Source organism: Talpa europaea, assembly GCF_964194135.1.
Source record: "Talpa europaea genome assembly, chromosome: 1".
Lineage (NCBI taxonomy): Eukaryota > Metazoa > Chordata > Mammalia > Eulipotyphla > Talpidae > Talpa > Talpa europaea.
In genome coordinates this window covers 12439188-12449405 of record NC_140073.1, presented here as the reverse complement: position 1 = coordinate 12449405, position 10218 = coordinate 12439188, and the positions used below count along the sequence as shown (strand labels likewise).

The following is a 10218-nucleotide window of genomic DNA, read 5'->3' as shown; positions in this document are numbered from 1 at the left end:
ATGGCTCCCAAGAAACGCCCCCAAACCCAGAAGACCCCCGAGGTGGTTGTGCGCCCCAAGTGCAAGAGGAGCAGAAGTCCCCGGGAGCTGGAGCCCGAGGCCAAGCAGCTCTCTGCGAAGCGCCCCGGTACTGCCTGCGCCTGCTGCTTTGATAATTCGCCATTTGGGGTCCTCATGAGGAGTGGGGGATCAGTGCCCCGGGGTTCCTGGGGCCAGTTTCAGGTGCCTCAGACGGCGCATTTTGTCTGCAGGTTCTGAGACGCCATAGATTTTGGGCTTTCCTCCCCCTGCCCCTTCCCCACCCCAGGAGCTGGGAAGATGAGCACCACTACATCATAATGGAACTTTCCAGATTCCTTGTTCGTACCAGGGGTTTTACACACAGGGATGTTTAAACGAACCCTACCTTGCCGGGTGGAGAGGCACTGAATTATCATCGTCAAGGTTGTTACCTGTAGGTCCTTGGTTTCACCTGTGAGAGCCCTCATTTCGCCGGTTTCCTTCCTGAGAAAACCCATTCACTGAGGATTATTGGGACTTGAACCTGGGGTGATAAGTGTGGGGGAACTCAAAAGATTGGAGCAGGGGTTGTCGATTAAGTGGTTTTTGTCCATGAGGGAAAAAATATTGGTTGTCAAGAGGTCGGATTTGTGGAGATTAGTTCGTCAAATACATCTTGGTAACCCAGAGTTGCTTTATTCCCAGTCTGAGTAGATTTACTTGTCCCCTCCCCCCACAAAAAACCTCGTTAATTTAGAGCCATCCCAGGCCCCCTGGATCCTGTTGCTTTCCAGGAGAACTGATTGAAGTTGGGGCCAACAACTAGCCACCTTACATTATTTCAATATAGGATTTAAAGATACTTCTGTTCCCAAACAGTCACTTCTGTGGTGCCCTAAACTGTTTTTATTGTGCATTTATATGATTTTAAAATTGCCATCCAACTCTATGACAAGTTTTCTAGCCCAAACTGGGAAGAGTTTGGCAGTATACTTTATTCTTTATTTATTCTGTGTGTTTCTTTGGCTCAGCTCTCAGGAACCAAAAGATCATATTTAGTTTCACTTCAGAATTACTATTTGGGGCCGTGTTATGGGAAGGGGCGGAATCCCTACTCACTGTGTCCTGTGTTGGGTGACACTGAGCAGACCATGGCCTTAGGAGGTGATGAGACATGGGTTATGCCAAATGAAACAACAAGGCTTTATGGGATTCAGCAGAAAAACCTTCAGTGAGTTGAGTGAGGCAAATATGTGTCTGTTCTGCTTGGCAGGTTCTAGCAGAAGATTTGACTCAGGCTGCCTCTGGGCGGGGTTGGCTAGTCTGCAGGTCCCGCCACCCTGCAGCAGCATCATCAGGGCCCTCCATCACCATAAGCTGGGCAAAACTCCTTGGCCATCACTACTGCAGGTGAGGCGCTCAAGGGTTTGTGTGGCACCTTTTTACTATCACATGCTCCAAAATTAAGATGCTAGGTTGGTTCAGAGGGTTGTCACAATGGGAAGCACCCTCCACTCCCCGCCCCCAAGACTGGCCTACTGGACACTCAGCCAGAAGTCTTACACTCTAAAGGTTGCAGCTGGAATCCAGACTGCACCCTTGTTTTCTAAGATTAGGTCACGTACATTACAGAATTTTCGTGCACAGAACTAGACATTTACTTTTCCTCTGGTGGGAGGATTTGCCCCCAGGGCTCATCATGGAGGAGGAAGAGATTGGCAGTTTGCTCAGGAGTTGGGTTTTCATTCGATCTAATTTTCTTCTCTTTGTGTCAGGTTCTCCAGCAGTCCTTTTTGCACTCTCTGGCTTCTTATCGAATATTCCAAAAAGCTGCACCCTTCGACAGGAGGGCCACTTCCTTGGCATGGCACCCAACTCACCCCAGCATCCTGGCTGTGGGTTCCAAAGGGGGAGATATCATGCTCTGGAACTTGGGGATAAAGGACAAACCCACTTTGATAAAAGGGGTAAGCAGTTGCCTGTGATGAAAACATGTTCCATAAAGACATGAAAAGTCACCCAGTAACAAGAAGATGATTGGGATGGAAAATAACTGTGGGTTTATTTTCAAAAAAGTAAATGGTGATGATACTAAACTCTTACTTGAATGCCGGCCCTTAAGATATTTGAAGATGTAAAATATTAATCACCTCCCTAGTAACTCACCTCATAGAAAACAATCAGCCCCTTCTTCAGTCCTGTCCTCATTTTGTATGACGGTCTTTCTTTATTGCACATGCTTTAGCCACACTAGCTCCTTCTATTGCCTGAACCTGAGTCTTTACGCTTGCTCCCTTTTTCTAGAGTGCTCTTTCCCGTGGTTTTCTCACACCTGGCTCCCTCTTATCATCCAGGTTTCAGCTCAATAGACTTTTTCAGAGAGACTTTCACTGGCCACTCTGACTAAAGGAACCCCCACCCCATCTAGTCACTCCCTACCTCATTACCCTGCGGCACTGTCCCCCTCACAGTGTTCATCAGTATGTAACATGTTTTTTTTTTTACTTGTGCATCTTTGCCCACTGGAAAGTGAGCTCCATGACAGCAGGGACCTTGTCTTTTGTTTTATCACCGTGTCGTCAATGGTGGCGATTTTCTAGGCCTGGAGTGACTGCTCTATATTTGCTTAATGAGAAGTATAACTGGGTGGAGGGAAAGTTTACATATAAGATAACTAGCAACACAGATGCTAGATGCTACAGAAAATAAGAGTGAGTCAGAATTGATGGAGAAGGTTTCACTGTGAAAAGTACAGTATAGCTCTGTGTTTAGCACCTGAGTCACAAACTCATAAAGAAGCCAAACGTAAAAGAATGATGTGGGTGGTGGGGTCAGCAGTAAACTGGAGATGGTTGTCATGTAAGAATGTAGGTCCTGTGGTATCAGATCTGATTTTTTTTTTTTCAAATTAAGCCTGAAACCCTGATTTTCTACATAAAATATCTTGATTTTTTTTTTAAGTGATGGTGGAATACACATCATAGTCATGTAAGTGTTCTGTTCAGTGGCTCTAAGTGCATTCACATTCTCAATGGAACTCTTACAGGGCAAACCCCGACATAAAATGGGGTTGCCTGATTGTGGGTCCTCAACTTGTGCCCTTAAAGGGGACTTATGAATGCTAAACTGCAGACACACACAAAAGGTTGACAAAAGGTGTATTTACAAGGGAAGGGGAGATGGGGAAATGAATAACTCAGGGAGAAAAAGAGGGAGATGAGTTCATAAATGTGTCCTACCCGTTCCGCTGACCTGGAATCCCAATGACCCCCGAGCTGGCAAAATCTTAGCACCCTCTTGGCCAAGCCAGCAACCCCTGCCTCGCTCCCCGCCCCGCCCCATGGCCAGGTAAATACCTGAACTGAGAGCCTAGTTGCTTAACTCCACCCTCAGGTCCTCATAACCTTCCCTTTGGTGATCGTGGGATTTGTAGTTTCCAGTGTCGTGGGGGTGGAGTCCACAAAGCCTGTATGGAGTTTGCTCAGGACATCCTTCACCCCTGTCAGAACCAGTCTCCAGGACCTTTTCATCTTGCAAAAGTGAAGTCTGTCCATTAAACACTGACTCCCGATTCCTCCGTCATTCTACCCCCGGCAACCACCACTTTACTTTCTGTCTTTCTGGTATTGACTATTCTAAGTATCTGTTTCTCTGATTTTGACTATTCTAAGCATCATATATAAACAGAATCATACAGTATTTGTTATTTTTATGATTTTTAAAAAAAGATTTATTTATTTATGCATACAAGAGCTGGGGTACAGGTCAGAGGTGGCGGGGAGGGTGAGAGGATTCACCAGAGACAGTGAGGAACAGAACAGGCAGATTGACTGAAGTACACTGCTGAGGGGAGCAGCGGGCGACTCAGGAGAGGTCTGCTGTGCCATCTAGGTCACTTCCCTGGCCGGGGATCAAACTCATGCTGCAGTGGCTTGCATAGCTTGATAGAGCTGAGACTTTGAACCCTGCACTACCAGGAAGCCCTTAACACTTGATTTTGTCCATCTTTTTGATTATAGCCAACCTAGTGGGTATGAAATAGTGTTTCATTGTGGTTTTGATTTGCATTTCCCTACTGACCAGTAATGCTGACCATCTTTTCATGTACTGCTGGCCATTTGTATATCTTCTTTGGAGAAATGTCTATTTGAATCCTTTGTCCATTTAAAAATTTGGTCTATTTTTTTATTGTATAACAGGCAAGTAGAGTGGAAGCATATCATCTTCATCTTATTGGAGGTTGGCATGATTTGAAACGAGACGTTAGTCTTTGTGAGGGATGGTCGATTTCTAGTGTGTTCTTATTTCTAGAGTGTCCAGGATCTTGACTAAAAGCTCACTTTTTCCAAGACCTTTTTCCTTTGGCAAGGCTGAACTTCAGTGTTTGTCTCTCTTGCCCTGTGAGGACCTCTGCTCAGCTGCTCAGCTTCTATGCCATTTGGTTTCTTGACTTCGAAGACACAGCTTTCTATCTGCGAATTCTCAAGAGGAAAAGCAGCATCCAAATATCTGCTTGTCTTTCCTTTTGGATCGTGGTCTTCAAGTCTTAGATGGCTTGATAGCCCTTTGTTGACATCAAAAACTTTTCTTTAAAGACATATGGGCCTCCCTGGTGGCGCAGCGGTTGAGCGCTGGGTTGCAAAGCTGCCTGCTGCCTCTGTGGCCCCGGTTCGATCCCCGGCTGCTCCCCGGCCACCGGAGGAGGGTCCCACATGGCGTGCAGACCTCTCCTGCCGCCTGCTGCTCCCCTCAGCAGTGTACTTCGGTCCTTCTGCCTGCTCTGCTCCCCGCTCTGGCTCTGGTGAATTCTCTCACCCTCCCGCGCTTCTGACTGTACCCAGTGCTTGTATAAATAAATAAATAAATCTTTAAAAAAATAAATAAATAAAGACATATGGGAGGGCCTCCCTAGTGGCACAAGGGGTTAAGACACAGCACTATGAAGCTATCTGCAGCCACTGCAATGCAAGTTTGATCCCCGGCCAGGGAGCTGACCCACATGGTGTAGCAGACCCCTCCTGTCTCACCCGCTGCTCTCCTTAGCAGTGTATTTCAGTCAGTCTGCCTGTTCTGCTCTCCACTCTGTCTCTGGTGAATCCGCTCACCCCCCACACCTCTGGCCTATACCCTACTTCTTGTATGCATAAATAAATCTTAAAAAAAAAAAAGACATAAGGGATACACAGGCTGGTGCCTCCACACAACGGAATGCTCAGCAATCAAGAGGATCGAGTTCTAGGTGCACACAGTGTCCGAGGTGGGTCCCAGGGGCATTGTGCCGAGTGAAATGAAAACCAGTCTGAAGGCTGCACTGTGTGTGCCCCAGGTGTGTGCTCTTCCTGGGGCCATCGGGCTTTTTTCTTCCTGCTCTTAGATTGGCGCTGGAGGGAGCATCACAGGGATGAAGTTTGATCCTACCAATGCCAACCAGTTTTTCACCTCCTCCGTGGAGGGAACGACAAGGCTGCAAGACTTCCAAGGCCACACTCTCCGTGTTTTTACCAGCTCGAGCACCTGCAAGTGAGCAGCTAAAGTAGGAGGGGAAAGGGCTCGTGGGGTGGTTCTGGTGAGAAAACCCAGATCCCATTGCTTTGATGCAGATCTGGCATGGGGGAGATGGCGGCCACTTTCCACCCTTCCCTCTCTGTACTCTTTCTTTAGCTGCTCTTATGCTGGCCCTGGTGGGTTGTGGCTTCAGGGGACGTGGGCTTTCAGCTCATCTCAGCATGAGGAGGGCTTCGGTGCTCTGAGTCACTCCTCTATCAGACTGGACCTTGATTCCCACAGATGAGCCAACAGGGTGTTTGCCAGAAAGCCACGTAAAGAACTTACGACCTTATTCCCTACACTCCCCGGGGTTGTAATGCCCCGACCAGTTTCTTGATGGAAATGTAGATAGACAGAATCACGTCCACAAAGCACTCTGGACTCACTAAGAGCAGGTGCCCGGAGAAATGACAAAATGCGTGTCACTTTGATTTTTAGCCAGAGATCCAACTCTACCCGCTCCCTAAGGGTCTCACGTGATCCTGGGCTGCCCCACAGCAGGAAGCAATATACAAGCTAGCAGGACAGGGGACCGGATGGACTCAGCTCCAGGTTACTCTTCTACAGGAAGACCTCGCTCTTGCAGATACTCGTAGGGGATGCCAAAGGCACAGTGCAGCATGGACTCAAGAGAAAAGAAATGTGAACCTGGGCCATCCTGCTGGGTTGCGGAGTCCCTGAGGCTGCCCCCTCTCCAATCCCTTCTCCCTCAAGTGGTTTGAAGGGCAACACCTTTTTGTCCTTTCAGTGTGTGCTTTTTCCCCTAGTTGATCAGAAGAGGGAAGAACTTCCTTTCTAGCCAGCTCTGAGGAGCAGAGCTGGGTGATCCCTGCTTGCTCTGTCTTCTTCTTTGGCCCAAAGGGTGGAGAGTGAAGGGAAAGCAACAAATGTAGGTGGCAAGCTCTCCAGGAACTTACCTGATGTTCTGAGGTTTGGCTGCTTCGGGGACTCTTACTAGCTAAGGATCCTGGGCCCAGCAGTAATTAGAAAAACTTCTGAGCCCCCTACCCTCTGTCTGATTGTTCCTCACTCATGAAAATCCTTGGCAAGGTATTATTAGTTGATTCAGTCAGTATTTATTGGGGCTCTGCCATCATAGACATGAGCCAGGTGCAGCCCATGAAGCTGGCTGGGGTCATTGAGGTGCTGGGCAGGACTGGCTGGCAGGGACAGTGCACGCAGGACTCAGGTGTGGACAGCACGAGCCCTGCATTATCCACAGCGTGGATGGTGGCCCAGTTTGCAAGCGTGACGTGCTTGCCGTGTCAAAGCAGGAGGCTTGAGGCTGTGCTGCACTTGGTGCTGGGTCCTGGGCAATGTCTGGGTGGACCACCTGGCCCCACAGGAATGACCTGCCTGTTAATAAACCATATATTGTATGTGAAAAAAACGATTCATTGAATGTCTACTATGTGTTAGACTCTGGTGCTGCCACAGTGAATGGCGTTGCCTGTCCCCAAGAATCTTACAGCACAGTCTCTCCCTCCAGCCTCTGGTTCTGCAGCCTGGATGTGTCTGCCAAAAGCCGAGTGGTGGTCACAGGAGACAATGTGGGGCACGTGATCCTGCTGAACATGGATGGCAAGGAGGTGCGTCCTTTGGGGCCCAGTTCCTCCCATTCCCTCCCTCCCCCCAGCCTCGGTCTGTGCCCCTACCTGAACCAAGCTCTTCTCTGCAGCTTTGGAATCTGAAAATGCACAAAAAGAAAGTGACCCACGTAGCTCTGAACCCGTGCTGCGACTGGGTCCTGGCCACAGCCTCCGTGGATCAAACAGTGAAGATCTGGGACCTGCGCCAGGTCAGAGGGAAGTCCAGCTTCCTCTCCTCGCTGCAGCACACGCAGGGTGTCAACTCAGGTATGCTATGCCAGACCGCACCCTTCCTGCGACCTGGCCTACCGGACCACTTCCGGGTTTCCCTCAAAGTTTACACGCTGCCAAGTCAAACCTTTACTCTGGAGAGCACCAGCTGGGCTGACACCTCGGGGGAACTTCTCTGGCTGCCCCCAATGCTGCTGAGTGTTTAGACTGTTTTTTTCCACGGCCCACATTCAGCAACTCCGCTCCACGCCTGTGTGAAGAGCAGGGAGCCCCTGCAGGAGGAGGCCTGTGAAGGCCAGGACAACAGGGCGCGGTGGTGCCTTCAGTTCAGGGGGTTTTCCCTTTGCCAGCTTACTTCAGTCCTGATGGCTCCCAGCTCCTGACCACGGATCAGAAGAGTGAGATCCGGGTTTACTCTGCCTCCCAGTGGGACTGCCCTCCAAGCTTGATCCCGCACCCCCACCGCCAGTTCCAGCACCTGACATCCATCAAGGTGAGTGAGGAGGGAGCTGTGATGATGGGATGGGACGTATCAGGTCTGCCTGAGGTGGGGAGGGGGCAGATGTGGAAGCCTTAGCCCTAAATCCCTTCCTGTCCCACACAAACGCAGTCTCCCTTGGGGGCTCTCTGCTCCTTGCCCCACTCCTGCAATCCCATTTTGCTGGGTCTTTGTGTCTCTGTGATAAGCTATTTTCCTGAGCTTTTTTTTTTTTAGCCCAGTCCTGGTCTCAGTTGAGGGCATCTTCTCACATCCCGCCTCTGTTCGGCCCTCTGTTCTGCTACCGGTGTGTACAGTTATCCAGAAGCTGCCTTCACCTCCCTAGTTTGCCGCACAGGTTTAGGTGACTTAATTGAAATAGGCCTGTTTCCCTGTTTTGTCTCAAATTCTCACTAGCACCTTCTGTCTTCGGTTCCCATGGCTTATGGCGTTCAAGTCTTGGGATTCCTGCCTGCCCACACCCCAGCCTACTCTGCCAGCTCTGCCCGTGGTCTTTCCCAGAACCACCACCCCTCTGCAGACCTCCAGGTTTCACCCTGTGCTCCTTTGGTCAGTCTAGGAGCAGATACCTGGGTTCCAGTCCTCTAACATGTGGAGCTCAGCTTCCTCGCCTATAAGGGGATGCTAGTATCTGGCAGGGCTGTCATGAGGATGAATCAGCAAACTCAGCACCTGGCAAGAACTCAGTGAGCAGTGATGATGTGGTGGCAGTGTGGCCTCAGGTCCCACAAACCACATCCTAGCCCTGAGTCACCCGGGCCCCTTCATCAGTGCTGCGGCTGACTCGCCGGCCTTACATCCAGTGTGTGTGCAGCCAGGCCAACGGGCAGCTCCACAGGTGTGACTTGTACTTGCTTCCGAGCCACTGCAGTTACTTCTTCCTTGCTGCTAACCTTGTCTTCCTGCTCCAAAACGTCTTAGCAGTTTCCTGGGACCATCCAATTCTGTCATTCCGGTATTAGCGAGATTTGTTTCCAGTGTGGTTGTCAGGAACAGTTTTCCCACCCACCCCCTACCCACTTGCCAGCCATTATCCATTTTATACTCAACTCTTCGTTGTTCATGATCATGGAGGAGGGGCGGTAGCAGGGTTACTTCAGAACCTACACCTCTTTGGTTTTGGCCCCAGGGATTTTTCTGCATTGCTGCAGGCTTACCTCTGGTTAATTTCTGGGTCAGGCTGATGTGAAATCATGAATCAGTGGGTCTAACCTCAGGGAATGCAAAAGAGAGAAGACCTGAAAGTGTCCTAAGGGCCAGGGAGGCCACGTGGGGGATTAAAAATGTGCAGCGGCAAATGTACTGCAACTGAAAACCATTCTTAAGATTCTTGTAGGTCTCACCTACATTACTGAATTGTTGGCAATTGTATTAACAATTGCTAGTGGCAAAGGATAATTCTGTGTCCCTCTCAACAGTGTTGTGCATTTACTCTCGTGACCGGCCTCTCCATCTCCTAGGCAACCTGGCATCCCCGGTACAACCTCATTGTTGTGGGCCGATACCCAGATCCTAATTTCAAAAGCTGTACCCCCTATGAATTAAGGACGGTTGATGTGTTTGATGGAAGCTCAGGAAAGATGATGTATCAACTCTATGACCCAGAATCTTCTGGCATCATTTCGGTGAGGCTTGGGACCTTGAATAATGATGGGAGGAAACAGGGATTCCACCTACTTTATTGACCAGAAATGAGTCCCCATCTCTGTCTCTGCTACTCCCTTTACCCCCTCCTTATGCTTACCCCCTTGTCTTTGCAGCTCAATGAGTTCAATCCAATGGGGGACACACTGGCCTCTGTGATGGGTGAGTGCGGTTGCTTGTATCTCTGACTAGCCAAGCCTGTCCCTCCTCTCTGAGGTCCAGCGCAGGCTAACCTCAGCTCAGCCCTGTCACATGCAGCCCAGGGTGACAGTTAAGATAAACAGGTGACAGCGGTCTCTTTGGCCTAAGCCCTCTATAGCTTTGCTTTCTCCTGGCAATGCCTGGCTACTGTCCAGTTTCCTGGTATTTCCTCACCAAGTCCTGGGCCAGCCCCGTGCTGTCAGAGAGTGATAATGGAAGGTGCAAGTCAGACTAGTCTTACTTCTCCTAGGCTACCACATTCTCATTTGGAGCCACGAGGAAGCTGGGATTCGGAGATGAGCGACATTAATGAAGGCGCGGGCCAAGCCAGGGCTTGGAGCCACAAGAGAATAAGTCCTGCGAGAAAAGACAGCTGTTTGTTAAAGGGCCAAAGGGACCCAAGTGGAGGGCTGGAGCAGGGACATTGGCATGGAACACTGTGGGACTGGGACACGCTACTGCCCTGAACTTAGCTCCGGACACGTCTCCAGAGTCGGAGACCCAGCT

At 49.8% G+C, this 10218-nt stretch overlaps 1 protein-coding gene across 1 annotated transcript; it reads left to right on the top strand.

Annotated features, from left to right (window-relative positions):
• On the top strand, positions 1 to 10011 carry DDB2 (damage specific DNA binding protein 2; the record flags this gene model as incomplete). The annotated part of the gene is made up of 10 exons (XM_084246685.1): positions 1 to 127; positions 1274 to 1410; positions 1776 to 1967; positions 5375 to 5520; positions 7037 to 7136; positions 7226 to 7403; positions 7718 to 7860; positions 9327 to 9491; positions 9627 to 9672; positions 9962 to 10011. 10 exons carry the CDS (start codon positions 1 to 3, stop codon positions 10009 to 10011), a joined length of 1284 nt encoding a protein of 427 aa, XP_084102811.1.
• Between the last annotated feature and the right edge of the window lie 207 nt (positions 10012 to 10218).